Genomic DNA, 27,145 nt, shown 5'->3' on the forward strand with positions numbered 1-27,145 from the left:
GCGAGCGAACGGGCAAGCGCGAACAGTATCGCTCGCGCAATTTTCACAATCGACTCCTGCGCGTGATTGATGCGATTGAATGCACTTGAATATAGATTCGATAATCGCGCTTTTTTTCAATTCTCTTTTGACAGAAATTTTATCAAATTCGAAAACTAACCGACTGAAAATTGACCGAGATATTTATTAGGTCTAATATAAAGTTGGAGAATAATTTTAAGTGGAAAGTAGAAAAAAAATCAAAGATTTGGAAATGCAGCGGAATCACGATCAATCTCGTGAGCGAGAAATTCGACGCGTCCATTTGACGACACATCGCCGTTGACACATATCCCTGAGTCACTGCGCTTCCCTGAGCGAGATATGATCGAGGACACGCGCCGCATTGTAAAGATTACGCCGACGAAATACAACGCGCATCTTAATGTCCTGTGCAGCGGGTGCACGCGTGATACAACGCAGCTGCTCCTCCACGCCCACCGATCCTCTTCCGTTCCTTTTCTTTTTGGAACAATCGACCCGTCGACATTCATGCCAAAGGAACACGCGCGTTGCGGTCACATACATTTTATATTACCGAATAAACTTATGTAACATACATTATTACGTCCTTTTCATATACAAATGTAAAGATTCAGGATCTTCTCTTTTAAAAAGTCGACCGTACTCCGAAATCTATTATTAATAATTTTTCGTGAGATTTTTGTTCAAATGTGTGCAATTTTTACGGGTAATTCCAACGGATAATTCTTACGCATAATAAAAATCGAAATGCGTGCAACGCAAAATCGGTGATACATATAAGGTGCAAAGCGATAAAAGACGGAGCAGTCGCGCGGTATTCTTGCAAATTTGTACATACGTGCACCCGCTCTTACCGCTGTTGCTGCTGCTGCTCCAGGTTCAGTGACATCACGCACGCATATGCGTGACGCGCCGTGCGCACCGTTATGCCCATAGCCTGCCCCATAGCGCCCACTGCGGAAGTATCACCATATTACTCAGCGGTACGACATATACGCGACGATCGGCGTCCGTGCCGATGCACCGAGTCTATGCACTCCGTTAATCCGCGAATCGCGTGAAAGCAGCGTACAGATCAAACAGAATTCTTCCCTCGTTTATAGCAATTAATATACGGCACGTATAAATCTCATCGTAATAAAAATTTATTTACCTTCTGACTTTTCATTCGCGCATGACAGGCAAGGTATTTCCCCTTTGTCTTTTTCTTGGAAATAATTTAAGAATGCAGATTGATGGGATGTATAATTTTTCAATTATAATTAAAAATCTCTCTCGTGGAAATTTGACGAGGAGAATCTACGAGAGATGCGAATATAGCATCTATGCAAGACCTTCGACGTTCGCATCGTGAGCGTGCAATAATCAGAAGCTAGTAGGAAGCCGAGAGAATCTTGATGGAGGCAAAGCGACGATGAAGTCGGCGACCGGTCGCTCAGTGCCAAGGACACGGACGGTAGACAATGCAATCCTCGGCCGCGGAGAAGCCAACCTCTAATTACGCGCTTCTGCTTGTTACATTTTTATCCGCGCACCTTCGTCTCTATACATGCATCGCTGCGCGTTACTACTCCATTATAGCAAGAGAGGAAGGAATCGCGAACTATCTTGATACACAATGCAAACGCCGATAATCCTATTTACATAATTGCTAAAACGAATCCATTAAGCCGTACGCGAAGGCGGAAAGTCATGTAATTCAAACGCGAGAACCAGGCAAAGCGAAGAAACTCACCTATGGCTTTATTATACGACATAATTAACATTCATCCAGTCATAGAATCTATTCATTCGAGCTAATTTCTTTTTTTATGCGAAGATCATCGACACAATAGCAAATATATATACTTCGAAGAAATTATGCGCAATATTTTTTCAACGCTATAAAATATGTCAGTGAAGATGAGCCGTCGTTCTTCTTCAAATTCACTTCACGTTCGAGAATGTAATATTCTCTGACAAAGTGTTAAAGAAAAAAAAAAGAACGTAATGACAACACGGGTGATAGCTTTACAGTACGATCGATTAAAAATAGATGCGAGGGTCATGGTGTATTCATTGCATATAAATGTGCGTGGCTGCAGGTCACTACCCGATTTCAAGGAAACGCCATCGTCTGACCTCCGTCGTCGCGGTCATTACATTCGAGGTCTGTCCGAGTTCGTAGCCGAGTAAGAGAGCGTGAAGAAATGTTTCAGCGAAATATACGCGTAAATCTATCTTACAGAGAGGCGATTTATTGTGCTCAATAAGCATCGGTTAACCAAAGACCGACTCCTTTCAAAAAATACTGGATATAATGCATCTCAGCAATTTATGAAAAGCACGATAGAAGGAAGAGATACCCAGTTACATTTTTACTTTTAATTTATACAATCTGTACAATATAATATCAATAAAATATAAAAATAAATATAAATAATGCAAATAAAATGTAAAATGAGTAAAAAGACGTGAATATTTGTCTTATATAATTTATTATTATGAATTATTTTCTATTAATGAAAGAAAAATTGACACGTCAATATCTTTAAGTTTTCACATTCGATTCGCAGCTATATTGATTCTTTAAACCGGTAGAAAGTACATTCACGAATTTTCCATGGGAGAATACTTCCGAGACTCGGAAATATATTTTTGTGAAAAAGCGAGAAAACCACCGAGTGATCACCTCAAAAATCGATAATATAGAAAATCGTACAACCCTTCTCTCTACGCTTGTCCTTTCGAATCTTATTATTGCCAACCTTTCTATTGTCCATCGTACAATATATTGTTGTAAAGAAAAATTTGTCTTTATTTTATTTTGTTCTACGTATTTTTTGTCGCATATGAACGTATAAATATAAACTTTCTTTGATGTGTACAGTTAGGTAGAATGTATACAGTTAGAATTAGAATGTTGTCAAAAATTGAGATGATTGAAACGTGTCAAGAATGGGAGTCGACATATGTTCTTCATTGTTACCTTTTTTTTTGTGGCGATTTTACAACAAAACAATTACAGAGCATCGATCTCGTTCTTTTTCTTCTCTTGCACATAAATAATTAATCAAGCATCATAAATAACTAAACAGTACATAAAAAGATTGATAATTTATAATCAGTTTTGTATGAGTAGTAAGTTTAGTTTTGAGACCTGATTACCGCAATATTCAATTTTCTTATAAACAAAATCCTTATTTTTAAACTTAATTATATATGCTGCTTATTTCAGTATATAAACTAAATTTTTCCATTCTTATTGCATAGTTGAAGAGAATCAATAATTAGTGGGTTTGATATCCAGTTCAGTTTTATCAGCAGTAATTCGATGCGACGTAAGAAAACCGATAAACAGGCAAGAGAATGCGATCGGGACACCGAGTGTATTTATGTTAGAATACCGACATCAACTTGATCTCTCAGTCTGATTCAGCGAGTATGTCGAATCGTCATCACATTTTTCGTGCAAACATATACGTGACGATCAGTTTTTCGTTCATAAATATGAATCTCTTGATGACAAATTTTTAAATCAGATTAAATTATTATTACGAATAATACTTTCACAATTGAATTATGATATTCTTAAATCATCGCACGAAGAAAATTCAAATTAAATTAGTAAGACTCTCATGTGAAATACAAATTTAAATTTTATCTGGTTACAGTAATACGTCAATTTTAAGGAAAATTAATTTTTCATTGAAACTGTAAGGGAGAAAAAGATCGGAGCAAAATCCTGAATCGAATTATTTCTCGTTTCTTTGAAAGGGATCAAAGGGGAAAGGAGTTCATTAAAATAAAAATCTTAAATTAAGATTTATTTAAATATCGGTATTGGTCAAGAAAACTTTGTACCCTGCATAACTAATCAGTTTCGATGAAGAAAATACGTTCCTTGAATCTGACACATTATCATCCGCATTATCTGACTTATCAGAACAATGAAATTTAAATTTGTGTTTGACCATGAAAACCTTATTAATTTCTTTCTTCACTCCGGCTAAACAATAGCATTATTATAAATATACATATATATATATATATGCAAACCGAGAAGCGTAGGGGGAAATTTGTGCGCAACTGTAATCAGTTTCGATAAAGAATTACTCTTTTTCGCAAATAGTAGGAACTAAAGCGGGGCATATGCCGCAAGGAAAAAAAAGAAGGAAGGAAAAAAGAGCAAAGGGGAAGAACACTTGCGATATAGAGACATAAGGAAAGAGTGAGTAAGCAAAAAGAGAGAGGAACAAGTGTGGGAATAGAAAGAAAGAGAGGTAAGGGACAAGGATATGACGAAAGGAGGAAAGAGAGAGAGAGAGAGAGAAAGAGAGAAGCGATGCGACAATCAGTACGCTCGCGGTTAGCTCGAGCGAGAGGGCGCATGGCCTTGGCCGCCGCTGCGGGGTAATTCAGTCAAGGTTTCGGCCGATGAACTTCCTCCAACGGGAGGAAGGAGACCCCGCCGGCTGGTCGGCGGTAGACGTGGTGGGGAAGATGGACCAATCGCACGAGTGCAAGGCCCGACGAGCCGACGACGGATTGGTCGGGCCCGTCGTGATCGCGACGGCAGAGAGCTCCGACAGGGCCCGCAGCGACTTGTCAGTGACCTCCAGCATTGAAAATACGATGAACTCTCTCGGGGGGCCCTGTAAGAGAGCGTACGGAGCCGATGTGTTGTGTGTCCTCTACTACATACTAGGTAGCCAGGGCGTAGACATTGTAGATGGTCGAGGCTGCCTGCGATAGCCTGGCAAGCGAGCAGGCACATCAATCCCTCCCCACCTTCGGAGTTGGTCAGAGTTGCCGAGTAAGGGCTGCACGGCCCCCAGGTAACCAATACTCGGCAGCACCGAACACGAGTCAGACCAACGCGAACCTCCCTCGAGCGAAGACTTACTTTCACTCTCTCTTCGGGTTACCCATCCGCTCGCTCGTGCGTTCGTGCTACCATCCTTCGCGTTTGCCGGCGAGCATCGCGCCTATAACACCTGGCTGTAACCTTTGCACGCTCGCAGATCGTACCGATCCTTCGTACGCCTCGGAGCGGAGTTCAGTTCTCTCGAGCGGAAGTTTGCGGTGCCCGCGAATCGATATTCATTCATTAGTGATCCGGTCATTAGTGAGAGCTTGGTGACAGTGAGAGCGAGATGGGAACCTAGTGGACCGATATCGAGAAATATGGACCCTAATCGTTCTCAGTGAAAAGTGTCGTGAGCAAACGGATGCAGTTTCCGTCCGGGAAGAGAGAACACTGACAGAGGGTGACGACGTTTCCCCATCTCCCCGAAGAAACATGATTCTTATTCCGGACAGTAGCGCGCAGGACACGTTGGCAACGTCTCCCGAATCCCTAATCGTTGATTCCCGCGTGTCCAACGTGCCACCGCGTGTACCCGCTCAGGGCATGTCTAGTCCGTATCACGTAGCGCAATTAGCGGCTCATCTTAGTCCGAGTATGCCGACGATGGATTCGACAGTCTCCTCGGCCAAGCCGGAGCCCGAACTCAACATAGGTACGCGAAACAATTTATCTCTTCTTGACGCCGCGCCGTGATAAATAATGCAATTTAAGACGAGCGCGTGCGAGCGTAAAAAAAAAAGCGGGTGGAACTGCAGGTGAAAGCAGAAAGTTGTAATACAGCGATGCTGTAACACGCCGCACGCGCGCGCAAGAGAGAGAGAGAGAGGAGAAAGTGTTCTTCTTTCCCTCCCACCTTTCTCTCCATCGCGGCACGTGGAGAGGAAGCCGCGGGAGAGGATATCGTTCGCGACGACCTGCATTAACGGAACGCACTTCTCTCGTGTTTCAGAATTCGATGGGACCACCGTGTTATGCCGGGTCTGCGGTGACAAGGCGTCCGGTTTTCACTATGGAGTCCATTCCTGTGAAGGATGCAAGGTGAGTACCGACGGATCAGTTGTCAGTTGCGTTGCGATCCGATTCTGTCAGCGCTATTGTCGAGGCTCGAGGAGGAGAGCTTGCGTTACAATATCTAATCGGATTTTTAAATCAAAGATTCTGCTGACGGAGTCCGATGTCGCACGAGCTGTGTTTTCGCGCCGAGCGATTTCGATATGTTTGTCCGGTGTTTTGTTGAGAAAATCGAGCTCGCTTCACCCCGTTGTCGGGACACCGACATTTATTGGTTCGTAATTGAAAAAATATCAAAAGTAAATCAATTAATTTTAATTGGAGAATTATTTATAATTAGTGAAAAAATTTATGAGATCAAATTTTCGTTGAAGTAGGATCTTGGTTGAAAAAATCTGTGGTAAAAAAAAATGATTCAAAATTGTTTAAAGAATCTGTAGACGCCTCTCAAAAATATCGAAATTGCTAATGAGCGGTACGGCCAGTCGGAATGAACGTGCGTGTGTGAATGTGCGTGAACCAAGGCTGTATAGGAAATGTTGACCGAGCACGAGTTAACCTTGGTCACGCGGAAATCATAAAAGATTTGAGGTGGTCCTTGAGGTTATTTCACGACCCGGTAGTTCCCCCTCATCGGCAAGGAATCTCCGCGAAGGTCTTTTTCGATTTACGTATCGCCAGGGTCATTGTGATCATCGACCATCGAAGCGCGAACTTTTCAATCGTAACTTTTATATCGGAATGATCAGTGTAATCACGATCAAAAACATTAATCATTTCCTCGTAGATTCTCATTGACATTCAATACGCCTCTGCGTCATTTTTTTTTTTTTGCGTTACTGAGACGCCATCGGTCTCAGGAAGAGAATGGAACAACTTTTAAAAAAGAATTTAACCATTGCGTAATCGTATATTACGTAAGAGCGCACAAAAAATGTGTTTTTTTTTTCATCGTGATCTTTATGACTACTAGTCAAAGTAATTCAGGAAAAGGTTCTCACAGCAGGTAGACTTCAAATTCTTCCTACCGATCCCTTTTTTGACAGCAGTTTGCCTAACAGCTTAACTAAATCCTAACCAAATGAAAAATCCAGGAAGCTATTTGATCGGAGCATTATTGTTACATTTCGTGTTTTAGAGGTAAAAGAAAATTCTTTTTCTCTTTATAATTTCACGAGTTCAGTCGTGTCTCGATTTTGACATCTTTCGTTTCGATACCCGCGTCTTTCAACACACTCGACCGGAAGTGGGATAGCACTGGCTATCGGCGCGTTTTAGGAAGTGAAGGAACGGCGCCACTACCCACCGCCGAGTTTACCACTTCCAGCGACACATGACGGAAGGTAGAGGTGGTTGTACTACCAGGTGCTGTGCATCGTTCGCGCTCGCAGATCGACTTAGACCATTCGCGCGGTAACTTCGTATTATCATCTCTCTTCTACTCTCGCGATTCGCGGCCACTTTTACGAATCTTCGTACAAGATAAATGCATTAACGTAATACATTTCCTACTCGAATGCAATCGTCACGAATTGTTAATTATCATTTTTGTTAGATTTTTATTTCTTACAAATTTATTATTATCAATAAATGTCTATAAGAGTTTCTGTCAGAATTACGATATGAATTATTAAAGAACTTAATAATTGAAAGTTTTCTTGATATATTCTTGACTTATGTTTATATATATTTTCGTCTTGCAAGACTGATTGAATTCTCTTCTATATTAATTCGCTGTTTAATATGAACAGATATATGTGTAGAATATAATGTTGAGATTCAAAATAGACTGAATAATATTTCCATATTCTTCAACACAACTCTTTGAGAGTAATAGATGAATAATTCATTCAGTCGCTTTTCCTATTGGGATAATCGAACGGAACCGTCGGGTAGACACGTTAGTGGGGAACCCGGTAGCGAAAAGAAAGAGAGTTGGGCCAACCGAAAACCCAGTCATCATCGTAACGATCACAGGAAGGTGAGAGTATCGGGAGGACCTTTCGATTCATGCCGTGGAGCAGGTACTTCTGCTTTCATCGCGTTCTATTGTAGGCATGAAAAAAAAAAAAGTAGATCGGCCGCATTCCACGTGAAAACACCTGGCCAGCCAAGGATTTTTCCGTCTCCCCGAACCGTCCTCCCACTTTTCGTCACAGTTTCCGATGCTTGAAATTCACTGGAAAGACTAATCGGTAGGCAGAGTCATGGCCCCCGGTTGGTTGACTAGGTCAGTAACTTATGGCCGCAGCGCCGTAAGAGGCGTTAAACCGAACGAGTCTCCACCGAGTGACCTAGCCGCTAGCGGTAGACCGTCTTAAGGTACTGGAAGAGGGGCTGCGTGGAAAGGGAAGAGAACGCGGAAGAGTGTTGGATATCTTTAAGACTAGGTCGCTCGGTCGCACCACTGTTGCACTATTTCGCTCTACCGTCTCTCATCGGTAGTACGCTACTTTTCTCCTCGCGTCGCCGCGGATTGCAACACTGAAATATTAATGTGGCTGGAGGAGAAAAAATGTTTGTCGATCGGAGTATATATTACGATATTTTTGTATGATTTCTATCAATTAATGATAGATTCGAGAATATTTTGAAAATGGACAAAAGTTGACGAAAAAAAAATATGTTTGTCGGTTTATTAAAGTATCACGAAGAAGAATAAAATAGATGCGTATTCTTGAATATTTTAAATCAATTCGAGTTAAATCGATTACGGTTCGGAAATAGTCGAACGGTGCTATTATCGCCCTACTCTTGCTGCCATAACGGTACATATAGAGATTTGAAATAAATATGATTTTCACGATATTAATACTATACGTGCTTTAATAATATTTTAAATTGATAAGTTTTGACTTATAAAACATATATAAGCTTTGAAATTGTTGGAGAAATAAAAATGGATTTTTCATTAATGTTGAAAGAGAGATCTCTTCCAATTAAGCAAATTTTAATCTAAAATTAAAACATATAAATTTCTAAGATTCTTTCTCGATACAATAGAGCCGTGAAAAAAAAAAATCGTCATAAGCTCCAATATTCTCACGTGGCTACGATCTTCTCGAAAAGACGTTATTTAAGAAAAAAAAATAAGATTGTTGAATACAGTGAAGTTCCTCTTTAAATCTCCGCGACGAAACAATCATCGGTGGAGGTGCACGTCGACGCTTTTTCCGGAGGGTTGAAATCAGGCGACCGGTGCATTAACCCTCCGGTCGTCGACCCTCCGAGCCAGTTACGTCACTCTCCCTCCTTCTCCACCTTCTCCTCCCTCATTCCGCTATCCTCTCCACACACCCCTTCCCACGGGGAAGCCTTCCCCCACTTTCCCCTCCCCTTCTCGGATAACCGTCATTTTTGACGTCGTAACGAGTCGCGATCTCATTTTCATTTGATTGCGCGAGTATTTCGGTGCTCGCTCGAGGTTACTGACCCCGGTGCATCTACTTTAGAATCGGGTCAGTCGCTTATTATCGTGGTAGGTGTTCGCTCGACATGGTATCTGTCCACCGGAGCTCTCTTCGAGATAACGCTTCCCCGGCGAAATCGGACCGCAATTTTTACACCCGATAAATTCGTCCTGCGAAACACGATACCATCGGCAAAAAGTATAATGGATCATTCTCGCCTCTTCCCGAGATACGCGTCACACGTATCGGCGAATCAATGAACTTTGAAAGGGCTCGTCGGCATAAAATCGGTAACAATGGCAGAAGATTCCTATAAATTTTAATTATTTTCGAAACACGATCCGAAGATCAATTTTGATACCAAGAGCATTATCTCTCTAGACTGATCGGAGATCGATGTCTAATTATACACCATTACACTATATCAGCAGGGTGTACAAAAGTGTCATATCTCTGACCTCCGATCGACTTAACCGATATCGATGCGCCCGGGCAACAGAATAGAACGGCAAATTCTTGGGGTCGTAGGAGAGTGCTAGAGCGAGAGCTGGCTAGCTAGCGAGCGGTTAATGCCCTCGAAGCGGAGAGTGTCGCGACTGTTGGAGCGCGCACGCGCGCGCGTTACGTACGTCACCGTTACTCCGTTTCGCGTTCTCCTCTCCCTCCCACCCCCGCCCTGCCTCCTACTTTTACTATGGTACCTCCCGCCCCCACTCTTTCTCCCTCTGTGGTAGCAGATACGTTCACCTTCCCCTACCGTCCCTCAGACACAGATCGCCATATCCCTCCATCCGTTGCAGTAGTCGCGCGCTCCGGTCGTTGGCCCCGCGACCACATCGTGTGTACGTCTCACACTCTCTTTACCTATATATATATATATATATGTACTCATATGCAAGCATGTACGCGCTCGTATACAACCCCGTCATCGTCGTTCCTGCCAAGCGCTTCTGTCGCTCGCCACGGAACATAAAATTGGAGCTTTAACTATCGATCAACCATGATCCTGCTAAATCGTTGGAGAGATCGCGCGAGTCCTCCTGCAGAAGATTAGAATCGCGCTGTCAATCTTTATTATAGTCGTATATTTTGGGTGTTTATTATTGTTTAGAAAATTGGAGAAAATTCTTTCTTTTTTTTTTTTTTTTTTTTTTTTCTAAAAATTTAATTACCGAGTAATAAGAACGACTTTTGCAGAAATGAGTTTTCTCATCGCGACGAATGGAGAACGGAGAACTTTCTCAATCCGGCGAAAGTTTCGGCGGATGCGAGCGAGCGCGTCATTTTCGTTTGGTTCTCTTCTCGATGAATTTTTCCCGAAACTATTGTCGAAGCCAATGATCAATGTTGGAATTGTGGAACAATGAAAATCGAGATTTATAGTATAAAATTAGGTGGGAGCATAACAAAAAAAAGAATGAAAGATCTCTAGAAATACTTTTATAGCAGCTGAAGAATCAACTCTTAATTTTCTAATTTTTTTTTTTTTTTTATTATCGTAAAGATTTGAAGAACAAGACGCGGAACAACTTGAGGTAGCTCGCAAAGGTGGTCGCCCCCTGACCCGTCACGGGCCATGCACGGTTCGAGAGATCGATGCACCGCATTCCCCCACACACCTCCTCCTTCACCCTTCGCTTGTCGGATTCCCGCCGACCGAGAGGTTCAACAGGGGTTGCTGGCCTCGTCCGGGCATCCACGACGGTAGCTCGTGGCCCGATTTTTTTTTTTTTTTTTTACAAAAATCTAAACATCTCGAATCGAATTTTTCAGCCTCTTTAAAACGCACAAAATAATAAAAAGCATAATTATTCCATTTTCATCTCGAATATAATACTTGAAGTACCTTGCGAAACGAGTCGGAAAGGAGAGAGAATTTGGATTATTTGATTACTTTATTATCTCGTTCGAGCGATCGGAGAGGCTTAGAGCATCGGGGCAACACTGACAGTTCGTTGACTCGCATCAAACGCTCGCCGCCGATTGACAGCCCGGGCGCGGAGGTGCAACGGTACATCGTTTCGACGATGCTCCGCACGAAGTTGAGGTAGGCGAGGTCGCGCGTCTGACGTCACACGCGGCGGAGTTACTCCGAGCATCGCCAACTTTTCGTACGCGTACGTGCATACAAGCGCGGCCGTCGACACGACACGTCGACGATCACGGCAACGTACATAGAAGAGCCTCACGTAGGGTCCCCCACGCGTCGTTTGTCGCGCGCGTTACGTAATCGTCTCGCGAGGTCGTTGACCGATACACGACGGGAAGTATCTTCGCACTAACCTACCCCTTTCCCGATTTTTATTCATTCTCGAGTCTCCTCGCGGAGGACGCATCTCATCTCATCTCGGTAACGGTTAACGAGATCGAAAGATAAAAAGGACATAAAAAAAAATATATATATATATAGCAAGAGGGAGATTTCTCTATATTTGTGAGGTGGGTGGATGTTAGAGGGGTATCAGCGCGAGGGTAGGAACCGAGAGAGGTAGGGCAGGTCGTTCGGAGAGGGTGGCTCCGAATGGTGGGTTGGAGAGGGAAGAAACCCGTTAGTAGAGCGCCCGTGAGCCTCTATGGTAGCGCTCGCGGTAGATACGACGAGGAAGACATTATCTAAGGTTCACTCTGGCACGAGAGAGAGAGAGAGAGAGAGAAACTGGGAGAAAGAGAGAACTCAAAGAGGGAGACGGCCGAGGAGCGCCAGTGCGCGCAAGGGGGACTCTCACTTTCACGCGGTGAACTGCGGGTGAACGTCCGGGAATTAGGTCACAGTGTCCCCCACCTCGGCATGCCAGAGGCAATGTGCCGAGGCTCTATGTTCTCTGTGCTAGAAAGAGCCAGTCCACAGCCAAGCTCCGATACAAACGGTCGCTTCTTGTGAAACTCGCGTTGCACTTTGGTATTCGCGCGTCCACCTATAGGGAAGAGAGACTATATACACGCGCGAGTTTTGGTGAACGCGTGAAGAAAAACAGTGACCGCCAGAGAGGCTTTTTGTTAAAGGCCTTAGGTAGCGTCATCGAGTGATATAATCATTTGGTTCGACGCGATATATAAATCAGAGACTTTCGTTGCATCGTATCTCGTTCAGATAAGCCGTGCGATTTCCATTTTCCCAAGTCGGAGTGAATTAATGGGGTGCTTGTGCGAATGTGATCTGGCCGCCCCGCGTTCGGGGACCGATTGTTCATCGGGGTCTTCGTCGGACAGCGACGGTCAGATTGACGAGGGTTTTGTTGGTGATTCGCAGGGCTTTTTCCGCCGGAGCATCCAGCAGAAGATTCAGTATCGGCCGTGCACCAAGAATCAACAGTGCAGCATCCTCCGAATCAACAGGAATCGCTGCCAGTATTGCCGTCTCAAAAAGTGCATCGCCGTCGGCATGAGTCGTGATGGTGAGTCTCTTTTTAATATTTCACGCGCAAGAATTTATTCTCGCCTCTTCGCACATGGAAAATTCGCGAGAGTATAACGCAATTTGAAATATTTATCTTGTAATCATATCAATAATCTTTTTCTCCTTTTCTCGAATCGTATAAGATAAGCAGCCTCTCTTTCGACCGAGCTCCCAATCGCACCAGATTAAGTAAAACGTCGCAATCCCCTTCCCCGTGCGTTTCTCGCGAAACACGCTTTTCACGAAGAGTTTCTAAAATTTAGTTTGCCAGGTCATTGACCGTTTGCGTAACGTCGTTCCCCGCGACACGGCGGAATGTCGCAACGGGCGAAAGTGGCCAGTGCGCCGTTTGAGAAAGCAACGGCGATTATCTCTCGATTGGCGTATAAGCAGATCTTGCTTTCTTTTCTCGGCGAATCGATCAAATCCCAACTGATCGTCTCTGATTGTCGAATAATCGCGGTAATGCAGTTGCGCGCGCGATGCTTCGCAGCATCTCCCGCCGGGATCATTGACCTAGGTCGTCGACATGTCGCGCGGGCGCAAATATATATATATATATATATATATATACACATACACATACATATATATATATATTTATATATCACGCTCGATGAAATTAGAACGCGCTGTTCTTTAAATATAGATACGAAACTACGATATTAATCAATTTTGACAGATAAAAAATCTGCATACAATATTTGAATAATCATGACCGATTGGTAAAGGGTGTATAAATCTCTAAAAAAAAAACTTGGAAGATACGAATTTTGGTTATTTCGTTCGGAAAATCGATGCGCCTACCGATATCAATGCGCGATTCGCGGGGTCAATAGACGGCCGCTGCGTTCGTCTGGCGGATGATTCCAAGTCCATAGAAAGAGTACCGCTACTCACACCGCTACGTTCCCCCTTTCTCCCGCTTGACCCTCCCACCATCTTTCACCCTCTTTTCCCACTCTACATCGTCGTCGCTCCCTCAACTTCTTCTCTCTTCGGTCGTGGTCCCCACCGAGAGCCGACGGCGATGCCGCGCCGTCGCGTGGCGCTACACTTGAAGCGGAGACCTCGCGAACTTTGCTTCATAACTACATTTCCCTTCCCCGAGGTATACGCGTTCCTCTCCTTCACATCTCAGTTTCTCCCTCCTACGACCGGCCGCGGATCCACCTGGCCGGTAGGCGCATGCTCCCGTCGCAGACCCCGTCGTCTGGCCGAAGCCGTACGTGACCAGCCGGTCATAGCGCTTCGCGCTTTCCGGCCGACAACTCGTCGTCATTATGACCGGTCGCGTTTTCCCTCCATCTGCCCGTGTCGTATTGTATATATCCGCGCGAATCTTTACGAATGCGACTTTGGATACGAGTTTGTACACTCCGCGAGATGGATCGGAAATTTTGGTGCAGACTCGACAGGCTTGAGAGAACAAAGAGAAGACCGCGTTCTTGAATATTGAATAAGTCACCTTGACTTTCGCCCCGGGATACTTCCTCTACATAATTATTTTTCTATTTATTTCCTATTCATACGCGCCGTCACTCTTTAATGATTCTTCGTTCTCGTGATTGAATCGTAAAGACCTTGAGATGATATAATTGAGAGAGAAATCGGTACTTTAGCTTTATAGGGTCGGTATATTTTCAACGTTGACGATCGATAGTCCGCAAATAGATAAGTCGACTATCGACAGCTGGTGACAGGGCAGGTAGCCAGAGCGAGGGGTTGCCCAAGGTCGTCGAGGGTAAGTTACCCCCGACAAAGGAAGTTTGCATCTGCGCATAGAAGACGACTATCTTTCTCGCTCCTCACGTTAAACGCTACGCTTGACGCGTCGTACATTTGCTCGCTATATAGTGTATATAGGTCGGCAGTACGCCTCGTGCGGCTGTCGCTGAAACCAAGTTCAAGGCCAAAGGCTCGGCAAAGGCCACAATCGCGCGCGATGGTGGGGGTCGTTGATGGCTGAATAAGTGGAGGGGCTGTTGAACGCAACTCGCGGAACATCACTCAGTCGGCTGTGATGCTGTCTCGTGTCTGCACGCGTACTACGGTCGCGCTGATTCTTCAAAGTCGGAGCAGTCTCTTCCTCGCGAGCACGCGCTATCTTGGAGTGACTCGTGCTTCGAGTCAGCCGAGAGGATTCGTTCGATGATTGTTAGTCGCGCAAGAGCAACGTCATCACGCAGAGAGCCTTCGCATGACAGTGACAATCGCGATGTCGGACGGTGGTGATTTATAGTGACCGATATAGAAAAGTTATAGTCACGTGCAATATCAAAAGTGCGATCGAATCTGAAAATTCATCTGATTACTTTTACACGCGGTTTCCCTGAATCGTCATGGGAGACGAGTTGCCGATTCTAAAAGGGATCCTCAATGGAGTAGTCAACTATCATAATGCACGTAGGTGTCTTTACACGGCGATAACGTTTACGCGCGGTGTGATAGCGATCGGAACGTTTAGCAACATCGTACTTTCTAACCGAGGAGCACGCGGTCGCTCGCACTTTCATCTCTTCTCGCGCGAGAAAGTCGTGCGCTTTCCCCTCTGACTTTTTTTCACCTTTAGCGCGGAACCATATCTGGTGTGACGGTACTTGCGCTTTAAATAGCCGTAGAGATTTTACCGTAATTCGAGAGAGAGAGAGAGAGAGAGAGGTGTTTCCTTCGATTCACTCGCTCTTACGTGCGCGAGCATCACGCGAATGTCGACGTTTGTTCGCGCGAAGGTTATCTCGCGCTAGCGGTCGGCGGGTCCGTTGCATGATTCATCCATTGATCGCATTAACTATTTATCGTCGTGCTTCCTTTTGCGCGCGACGTACGAGCTTCGCAGCACATCTAACCGATCATCATCCGTTTCTGATTACAGCGGTGCGATTCGGCCGCGTGCCAAAACGTGAGAAGGCCAGGATTCTGGCTGCCATGCAGCAGAGCTCCCACAGCCGTTCTCAGGAGAAGGCGGTAGCAGCCGAACTGGAGGATGAACAACGTCTTCTCGCGACCGTTGTACGAGCCCATCTCGACACATGTGACTTTACCAGAGACAAGGTGGCCCCGATCCTCGCCAGAGCCCGCGAGACCCCAAACTACACCGCGTGTCCACCGACCTTGGTAAGCAAGCTCGACCTTTTCTCTTGACATTGACGGGTTACGCAAGCCGTTTCGCGCCGCGCATTAAGATTTGAACAGTCGGCGTCGTCTACGCTGACGTCAATAGCTCCGCGGGCCTTGGGCCGTCTTGATCTTTCGAGCGTTCTCTCTACGCGGAAATCGCGCAAGAACCAGGCGACCTCGGCTACCGCGAAGGAGGAAGCAAGAGCCGACGAGAGCGCGTAAACCTCGCGTCTCGTCTCACCTCGCCTCGTCTCGTCTCGTTCCTCCTTCCCTCACGAGGACGCCTGGTATGCTCTTCCGAGTAACAACGGACGACCTTCGACGTGATTTAACGATTCGTCGCCTCCTGACCTCGAAATTTCGGTTCTTCTGTTACAGGCATGCCCCTTAAATCCTAATCCGCAACCATTGACCGGGCAGCAGGAACTGCTACAGGATTTCTCCAAGAGGTTCTCCCCGGCCATACGCGGTGTCGTCGAATTCGCGAAACGTATACCTGGATTTAGCCTGCTGGCACAGGACGACCAGGTCACGCTACTAAAGGCCGGCGTTTTCGAGGTGCTGCTCGTACGGCTGGCGTGCATGTTCGACGCTCAAACGAACAGTATGATCTGCTTAAACGGCCAGGTGCTCAAGCGAGAGTCCATCCACAATAGTAGTAACGCGCGATTCCTAATGGACTCGATGTTCGACTTTGCCGAAAGGGTCAATTCCTTGCGATTATCCGACGCTGAATTAGGATTGTTCTGTTCGGTGGTGGTGATCGCCGCCGACAGACCTGGGCTTCGCAATACCGAATTGGTCGAACGTATGCACAATAAGCTCCGAAACGCTCTACAAACGATACTCGCGCAGAATCATCCCCAGCATCCAGACATTCTCCGCGAGCTATTGAAGAAGATACCGGACCTAAGAACTCTGAATACCCTTCATTCGGAAAAACTTTTGGCGTTCAAAATGACCGAGCAACAACAACAGCTGCAGGCTCAGCAACAACATCAACAGCAGCAACAACAAACGCACGTTATCACCGCTCAACAACAATCACATTGGCCAATGGAGGAAGAGCCCCCGGCATCCTGGGGTTCCGCTTCGGATGTAACTCTGGACGAAGCGGTCAAGAGTCCGCTGGGTAGCGTATCGAGTACCGAAAGTACTTGCAGCGGTGAAGTTGCCTCGTTGACGGAATATCATCACGTCGCACCGCCTAGCGGTCATCATGCATCAAGCGCGCCTCTTCTAGCCGCTACTCTGGCCGGTGGACTTTGCCCGCATAGACGACGAGCGAATTCAGGCAGTACCAGCTCCGGGGACGACGAGCTTCATCGCGCTACCATGTCGAAGACACCTCAACCGCCGCAATGTCCGCGATTCCGCAAATTAGATTCACCGAGCGACAGCGGAATCGAATCCGGCACCGAGAAGACCGACAAACCGGCCAGCAGCAGCGCCAGCAGCGCACCCACGTCCGTGTGCTCGAGTCCGCGTTCGGAAGACAAGGAAGTCGAGGACATGCCGGTGCTGAAACGCGTGCTCCAGGCGCCACCGCTGTACGACACCAATTCTTTGATGGACGAAGCTTACAAGCCGCATAAGAAGTTCCGCGCCTTGCGCCAGAAGGACAGCGCCGAAGCCGAGCCGGTCGTGGTGGTCCAACACACGCAGTCTCAGTTGCACAGACATCTGACTACGCCACCAGCGCGAAGTCCGCCTACGCAAACGGCGCAACCCCAGTGTCCGCAGACTGCGAGTTTGCTGAGCAGCACGCATTCCACCCTCGCGAGAAGCTTGATGGAAGGCCCGCGGATGACAGCGGAACAGATGAAACGCACGGATATCATACACAACTATATAATGCGCGGCGAGGCAAGCCCTAGATCGCCCACAGCATCGCCGTCGCCCGCGGAGCAATGCGCGTCGACAACTACCGCGACAGCGCGCACAACGCAAGGATCTCAAGGTCTTCTGCAATGCGCCACCACGAGCTACTCGAACAGATGGCCGGCCACTTCGGTAATCACGACAACGACAGGCGCGCGACAACAGCAGCAGCAGCAACAGCAGCAGCAACAACAGCAGCAGCAACAGCAGTCTTCCTCGGACTACCTCGCTGTTGGCAATTCCCCGGCTTCGTCGCCGAGATACCTATCCGCGGCGGCGACTAGCAGTACGAGTACGAGTCCGAGGACCGACCTCGAGTACGGCGGCCACGTTGGTACTATCCGGTTGTCCGAGCAACATGATGGAGCTGCAGGTCGACATCGCGGACAGCCAGCAACCGCTAAACCTATCCAAGAAATCGCCATCCCCGTCGCCATCACCCAGACCGCTCGTCGGACCGTGCAAGGCCCTCTCACTCGAGGCGTAGTGTTCTCGCGAGTTCGAGTGATCTCCCGTGACACGTGCTGACGCGCGCGAAACCGGAATGTCTGATCCATCTATCACTTACCGGCGTGCGTTAATCGTCGTCGTAACGCGGTACAACCTTCCCCGTCTCTTAACTAGAAACGAAAGTGCCAGGACGCTTTGAGCGCGTGACAAACCAAATAATTTATTAATTTAAACTACTTATTGCTAAAAAAAAATCGCGCGAAAAAAGGAGGTGGAGGTTACGGAGGAACGGACGAGATATATCTCCGCATATATATATATATATATACATATATAAATATATATATATATATTTACGAGGAAGACAGACATTCTCAGTGGCGAGAGTTCCTTTTTTTTTCCGAAAGTGTGCGAAACGACGATGGAAAACGGACATCATGGACGGACGCTTGCGCCGTTGAGTGCCGATCCGATGAGAGCAACGATGCCGTGTAAGGGAGCTACCTATCCACCTAAAACTACCTATCTACCTGTCTACCTACCTAAAAACCTATCTGCTCTAGGTGTACATCTAGAAGATAGAGCATCAGCGAGATGGAAAAAAAATAAAAGATTGAGTGTTACAGAAATTAATAATCTATCTACATGTGATAATCATGGAAATCGCGCATCCTGTACAGTCTCCACCTCATTCATCGATCATCTACTCTACTATAATTATTGAATATTATAAAACTAATTAATATTATTGTAATATGTGTAAGGTATTATAATCGTAAAAAAATTATCATTTTTTCGTGTACGTGTATAGAGAAAAAAAGACGCGTATGATACTCTTGCGCGAATGACGAGAGGGAGACGTAGAGAGAATGAGATAAAAAAAAAAAAAAATGAAAGCGAGCGAGTGACGAGTGAACGTGCTTGTGCAAATGAGTCGGGGCAAATCGAAAAGCTTCTTGATCGCGGTGGCAACCGAGATTGGAAAATCGCGCATGCGATTTTACAGAATTAAACGTTTTGTTATGAGACTGATCGGCCCGCCGCGGCCACTAGTTTGCAATTACCGTACCTTTGTACACTACGTGTCGTGTCTCTTCGTCTCTTCGAAGAGTAACGACTCGAGAAGTAATTATATCCTCTAATCGCGCCGTATAGCGAGATAGGTATCGTAGGCCCGCTTAAACGCGTTATACAATATTATGTGTCGTGTGTGCATGCATTGAAAGTCAGACGGATAGATCGAGATAGGATCGCGAGAGAAAAAGAGAGCGAGAGAGTGGGCGACGAAAACAAAGTTAGAAAGGAAGAAAGAGAGAGAGAGAGAGAGATAATGAGAGAATGAGAGAAGCCGCGAAGCAAAGCGGAGTTCCGATAGAATGGCGAAGCGCGGTGTAAATAGTAGATTCGTAAGGCTATGTCTTGGCTAGGCGCGAGTGAACCTCTTTTGCTTCGAGAAAATCGTGAGGGAAAGTTAGAAGATACGCGGCGGGTCGCCGCCGACGTGTTGTTGAGACGCCCGCCTTTCCCCCTTCCTCTCCCCCTCCTTCCCCCCTCTTCCCCGCCTAAACTCTATCTCCCCCGAATCCTAGTATGAATATCGCATCAAACACGCATAAAAAAATCTACAACACGCTGAGCGAGTAAACAGTGTAGAAACACTTATGCCTCCTTTTGAGACGGATCCAGATACCCCTAAGGAGAAAGAGAGCTCGCTTTAATCAAGTCCGATTCCGTATTGGATCGATGATTGCAAACCGAGTTGCAATCGCAACCTCGATTAGATTAAAGGGAAGCTGGTCCGCGTCAAAACGGGGTATTGAAAGCACATTCAGTCTCCCGGCTGGAATATAGCCTAGCCAGAAGTATTTCCTAAACACCCAGCTTTTAGAGGCCTCTGTATTTATTGTACCTAAAGAGAGTGCATTTTTTTTCTCCCCATTTCGCCGTGTAGCGTGTATCACAACCCGTCCCCGTTTGTCCTCGAACGAGTCCTCGTATAGAATCCTCCTGGCTCTCTTTTACAAAATACACGCATGGACACAAGAGACAGACATATTTACACAACAGCAACACACATGCACACTAAAGCGAACACTTGTCTTGTCCCTACCCCCGCAGACAACCTAGCGTTGATATCGTAATACTTGTTATGCATAAACTACACATAATTATTATAGTGAACGATACATATAAAGTATGATATATTTCCCTATCCATTAAGAAGAAGAATACAAACAGCTGTTGTTTCTGGTGGAAAAAAACGAAAAATATGGATATAAAACGTACTCTATTACATGCAAGAATACAAATGCAGCCCCGCATATTGCCCAGTGAGCACGTCATTTTGTACGCTTGGGAGTTGTGAGGTCGTCTGAATAAACATTGTCTGGTGAATTATACATAAAAAAAAATTTGTCTACTTATTTACTTCTCTAGCCCGACCTTTCTCCAAATCTTTCTTCCGCAAGCTCATATCCTTTTAAGAATATTTCAATCTTATATTTAAATTTTTATCTCTATATAATTCTTATTTATTTAAGCATATAATTAAATTGCGAATTTAATATAATCTAATTTTAAAAAATATATAGGTTTAAAATATGCATAATATTTCTCTGCATACAAAAAAATATATGACACCCTGAGTAAATGCAATGTAGATTAAAATGTTACGCAATCGATTGTTATTAAACATATTGATTGAGAAATAATTACTTGTGTTTCTAAAAGAACAGACTTTTACTTTGCTTTTAAAATACTGATTTAATTTCTGCAATAATCTCGTATATCGATGTTCAGACTAGCCATGTTATAGCGTCTATTTACAACTTTTTTTGATAAAACCTTGAACTTTTATATGCAGCCTTGTAAGTATTTCGATACGAACACGATTAAAATTAGTGAACGCATTATCGACAAGAACGCCGATTCGATTACAAGGAACTCGAATTAAGCTCTCCGCCAATTAGGATAATAAAATAAAATTTCGTGCGACACGCATACACAAATTTATCGATTAAGATTGTTCCAAGAATCGAGGAAAAATAATTATTTAATTATCTCTTTCTACATAATTACATGTTCTATAACGCATCGAGAGGAAGAGAAAAATCCAATATTAATTTAGCATCGTTTAACATCACGATGGGAACATCCTGAGAATTAATCGCGACGGAGAAGTGCAACCGCGTGTTCTCCAGTTGTGTAATTGCTTTTCCGAGTTTTCCGCTTTGGCTCTCGCGCGCACAGGGATACAGGATCCCTTTTCGTTAATCCGCCTACGACGAGGTGCGGCATAACAGGAGCGGCAATCACTCCGCGCTCGCGTAAATACCTTTATACCTACATCTATACAGTAACGGCGCGTGGCATATCGTGGGCGTCGGTTGCCACGCAACCAACCTGCTTCTCTCGCTAACGTGAACTGTCCTATCGTGAACTTTGCACTTCGCCTCGACCGCATCATCGTGCCGATGCGCTCCATCATAACCGCGTTGTGTCAGACGAGGGCGTTGTATTTTCGATAGGGCGAACTATTGTCTAAAAATATCGGCCGGATTGAAAACGAAGCATGCGAATTGGCCTCGCTTTATTTCACAATATAATTTAATTATTTTAATTTATTGTAATCAAATGCGAGAAGCGTTACTGTGTTACATTTTATTACGCGCGATTTGCTCTTATTTTTTGTACTCGAAAAGAAATAAAAAACATATAATAAATGTTACGTCAGATCTCCAAATAAATTCATATTCATATCCGTCTATTAAAAAAGTTGGTGTTTGATTTTTTGAAATCGCACATCTAAATTGATACGAGGTTCCATTTAACGTATATCCATTACGAGGTGCATCACACGAAACTGCAACGCACGCGTTGTTAATCCGAGTAAATTCTCAGACGCCGAGCTGCACTTCTATACCATTCGGTCGGTCAGGGTATCGTCAGGCTGCGAATTAAGCAGGCAAAAAGAGAACGAGAAAGAAACTGTCGGACAGAGAACGACAAGGAGCCGTCGACGAACAATAAACCGCTGAACAGAACTTGCTGTCGAGCGCAAACGCGGTTAACTCGAAGGTCGCTCGTTAATCCGCGAGGGCTCGTGTGCTATGAGTATATATATCTTACCGTACCGCGGCAATTATACAAAATAATAACTTGCGAATAATATTATCCGTCCCTATCTATTTCTCATTCTCTCGAATATATATATACGAGACGAATGAAATCCCGATAAGATATCCTCATTTTATCCCTCTATAAGTTTGGCGTTAAAAATAATCGGGAGAAATAAATAAAAATGTTGGCTAATTTCGGCTCATTGTCTCTCGTTCGTTTACTGATACAGAAGGAGGGTTTATCAAAAGAGGGGATGCTGATCTCGTCGAATATATGTCTGCGACCTCGGTCGGACCTTGGACGCGCTCCTCAGCCGAGACACAGCCTGCGAGCAGGGCTTTTATGCGTGGAAGAAAGAGAAAGAAGAGAGAGAGAGAAGAGAACGGAAGTGCGGGGGACGGGAGCAGGCTGTGGATACGCGGCTCGGTAATGTGAGGGCGTCCTGGAGGCTAAAACCCCGTCTGGGAATGTACTACGCTTACCCAGGGACAGCGCGCATTCTCGAACACCAGTCAAAAGGTAGCCTCGAGCCGAATACGTCGCTGGAAGGATTCCTCCGCGAAAACAATGCTCGCCACCGCGGTTTTCCAATAATTGGATTCTAAGTACAAAGCCGGTCCTCGCGAAACATAAATCGCAGGTCGCAATCGGGGATGATTCCCAGCGGATATGATAACTGATGCTTAATTAAAAATATATATTCATTTTTTTTGACTTTTCAAGAAATAAATCACAATTAAATATAACGATATAAGAATCCTAGAAAATGTTATCCGAATAAAATTCTTTCCATCTTTTGACACAGCAAAATGTGCTTCTAAGCAACGTAATCTCTTATAAAGCAATTCAGATTATAAGCACGATCCTCTCATATTATTGTGTAGATCGTGATGGTATATATAATATGAACGCTCCCTTTATTATTCTCGAATCTTTCCCTCTCTCTCTTCCGGGTTAACGCACTTTCTCCGCGTCTTTCGATGACCTATCCTGTCGACCTCCGCCCTTCGGCAACCCTCCTACGTTCTAGTTTTCCACGTGGCAAGGTCGCACGACCCGCGCGAAAAACCATCCTTACGCACGAAATAACTCGCCCAGGACCCAGGTTTTTTTCATCCCTCACCAACCCGAAAATTTACGAGCGAAACGGCCTTCAACCAAGGGAATTTCTTTAAGAGGTACATGCGTTGTTATATGAAAGTCTCTCCGCGATTTTTCCCTGTTGATTCTCAAGGGATCTTTCAGTGTGCCTCCCTTAAGAACGAATTCGTGTATCATAGCTTTCATCGTGATAGATTTCAGACGTAATAGCTTATTTAAATTGACGATATCTATAATTTATACAGAACACTTCCTCTTACGTATAAAACGCATTTTTAAATTTCGTTAACTTAAATACTGAAATTACTGAGATTTTTTTTAAATCAAATATTTATAATTCGTTGAAGTAATAATAATTTTGATAACTTATATTTTTGCAAAGTTTTCCAGTATTATAATTACGGATTTTTATATAAATAATCTCACTTGTTACGTATTCTTATAAAATATGTTGTACGAAAGAGAAAGTTTGAATTTCACATAGAAAACAACAAGGAACGAATAGCTGTACCTTGACCTACCATCCTTGGCCGTCATACAAGATATGGATTAATATTTGTGTCCGACGGTGCACGTAAAGAGTTGACCAGTTCGAGGGGAAGCTAAGACCTTGAGCCAACAAAGAGCAAACACTCATTATCAGCCGAGCAATGTCAAGCGACAAGCAAGTTTCTCTCCTCTCACTTTTCGCTCTCTCTCTATCGAGGGGATTGCAATATCTGTCAAGTCTTTGCAATGCGACAAACAATTCTGTGTAATCAATAATATTAATATAACGTACGATTAATACCATAGAAGATTAAAGATTAATAAGATTAGCGTATTATTGCTGCAATCTGTGACGCAGGAATGCATATCTCTTTATCATTTCATATTTATTACATATATAACATTCCATAAAATATTGTATATATTATAAAGTCTTATCATTAAAATATTATTTGGTTTTATATATTATTGATATATATATATATATATATATATATATATATATTTATATTTATTTATTTTGTATTAAGAGATGTGCAAAAATATTTTTGTCTCAGTTGATGCACGTCATATAAAATATTAAATAAAAAATTATTTAAAAAAATAAATCTTTTAATATATTAATATATTTAATACAGTAATACAATTTTTTCAAGCGTAATAAAAATTGCGATAATGCGCATAAGATAGAAAGTTATAGTTTGACTTTGTGATAACTATATGTGCAAGGATAGTAGAGAAAATATGCGTGATTGGTATCAACCCGTATGATATCTAGACCGATCAGATAGAATGTTATGAGGTTAACGGGAACGAGATATTGAAATCAGGGTTATAAAAAAAATACGAAAGGTATGTCGAGCAATAGAGATTAAATTATAAATAGGGGAACGAATCATTTATTTAATGCCGAAATATTGATTTATAAAAATTGCGCTATTTCTTATAAGCACAAAAATACTAAAATTCATTTCCTCGGCAATCTTCGCCCCGAGATAAAAATAACCAAAACACAATTCGCAACATCGGAACACGTTTGCAAGAAATTTATCTTGCTCGCCTACATGATCCTACAGGTTCAACGATGATAGACGATTCAGATTATCCATGAACCATGGATGCAATTTATTATTCACGATTGAACCGAGGGTAAGAAAAAGTCTCGAATATTTGATTCTTATTTTTAAGAAAAAATATAAGCAAAACGAAAGTTAAGGAAAGTACGCGAAAGTCGCATTTTAGATATTCGTCCTTCCATCGACAAAATATAGATGCACATATTCGGGAATAAAAGCCATATAAAAGCTTCCGAATACGAGAATCATCAATTAATAATGTACATAATTAAATAATGGGAGAAAAAAACAAAAAAATTTAATGCAGAAAATTGAAACTACACATATGCTAGTAAAACAACATTATATCAAATGAACTTAAACTGTTATGTATGGCATTTCATATTGCGATATTCGCGTGCGTGAGTCTCTCAGTTAGACTTTCGAATATAAGTTCTTGAAACGACAGTGCCGATTTAATTGCAATATTCTGTGCAGGCGCGCATTTAATGAATGCAACGAATGCGTTTTCACTTTTCCAGTGCTTTCACTCTCGCGAGTGAGCCACTTTTTCCGATATCGAATGCACTCACCCCGAGATATCGTATACCTTACATCGCTAGAATTTATATGATACGATCTTGTAAATGTGAAACAAATTAGCAATAATTCCAAATGAAAATGAAACTGTTTCATTTAATTTCTTTCTTCAAACTTAATAAACAATATAATACAGTGTCTTGTTATATTAATTATTTCTTTCCCTGGTGAGAGAGATTGCGCAGTGTCTTTTCAAATATATTCGCTATCTGTGTTAATTGTTTTGCGTGACGGTCGAGTGAAATTTCAATCAAGCGTGAAAAACAACACTGATAAAGCGTAATTAACCATAGAGTGATTTCATCTCAATGACTCTCCTTTTCCTTTTGCAACGGTTAGATCATTAACCTCAGTAAATGTTTACGTGTATATTTTAACGTTATTAGATATGAGCGAGCCAAGCATAACTATTTTATATATAATTATTAATTATAATAATTAATATTAATGATGCGCGAATAATAAAATTTTGCACGAGATATTTTTCAGAATATATCATAATCTTAGACTCGGAATCTAATTTCGTTTCAAATGGTACCACCTTTCTTTAAACCTACTTCCTCGTTCCTTCCGTCCCGAAATTCATTTCGGTACTGCATCTCCGCGGCACGATTACTCACAGTCCCGTTAAAACCCGTTGATATCGACTCCAGAGAGGCCCTGACTAGTCTGAATCAACGACCCACTTACCTCGAGAACCACGCGCGTCTTTTGCGTAAGTCTCATGTTTCGTAGTAGCCTACCGTAGTAGAATTTTGCATGCCGTCACGTGAAATGTCGTCTGATATATTTGCAACATTCCGTTACACATAAACATTATCCTTACGTCACTGAACGCGTAATGTTTTCATTCGTTTGTTTAATCAAAATTCTCAAAAGCGTCATAGTATTTTTCTCTATCTACGATTTATCTCATCAGATAAAAAAAGATACAACAAGTAAACAATATATATGAAATAAAAACACTGCTTCGGCTGTTTTTTTCTCAGTTGCTGTTAAACACAAATTTTAAATAAAATAATTTTATTTTATTTCGCGCTTAATAGTCGATGTACTTAACTTGACGCTACAAATGTTTGTACATTTTCACATATTTGTGGTGGCTTATAGACTCGCGGAGAGTGATAAATAACGAGCCAATTTTAAGTAGGGAAGCATCGATATGGCTTCGAAGAGTCTGTCTTCGTTACTGTTAACCGACGCTATTCTTTTGATTCGAGTCATATCTGACTTCAGGGTCGACGAACGCCGCGGGATTTCCTCTTGTCTTCACCGCGGTGACGAGGCCGAGGTGACCATACGGTATTTCCTTTCGGTCGGGCAAGAGTGCGGGAGTGAACGCGAGCGCGCGTTTATTGTTAGAGAGGAGGAAGAAGTAGTTGGAGAGAAGGAGAAAGGGAGAGATGAAGGAGAAGGAAGAGAAAAGAGCGGATGGAGGAGGAAGGTATAACTGTACCATCTTTCCGAGGCCTGCCAACTCCTTTCCAGGGTTCACGAACCTTGTCGACCGGACCGAATTCGAAGGTCATTGCTCCAATTCCAGTTTCCACGAGGAATCCCCGCGACACGTTTCGCGAAATCGAAATAGCCGATTGCTTCCCAATTTGTTCGATTAAAATGTAAATTTCGATTTCACAGG

General features: G+C 43.6%; 1 protein-coding gene and 1 long non-coding RNA gene across 5 annotated transcripts in view; one reads left to right on the plus strand and one right to left on the minus strand.

Annotated features, from left to right (window-relative positions):
* The window catches only part of LOC114932179 (uncharacterized), a 177,147-nt gene that overhangs the window by 90,488 nt on the left and 59,514 nt on the right, over positions 1-27,145 (minus strand). The window lies entirely within an intron of this gene.
* E75 (ecdysone-induced protein 75) lies at positions 5,263-20,547 on the plus strand. Its single transcript, XM_085485075.1, is given in 6 exon segments — positions 5,263-5,525; positions 5,823-5,911; positions 12,545-12,689; positions 15,567-15,808; positions 16,190-17,998; positions 18,000-20,547. Coding segments are annotated over 6 exon segments (2,685 nt in total). The 5' UTR covers positions 5,263-5,305; the 3' UTR covers positions 18,180-20,547.

This window comes from Nylanderia fulva, unplaced genomic scaffold (genome assembly GCF_048542155.1).
Source record: "Nylanderia fulva isolate GAGA-0341 unplaced genomic scaffold, ASM4854215v1 Scaffold34, whole genome shotgun sequence".
Lineage (NCBI taxonomy): Eukaryota > Metazoa > Arthropoda > Insecta > Hymenoptera > Formicidae > Nylanderia > Nylanderia fulva.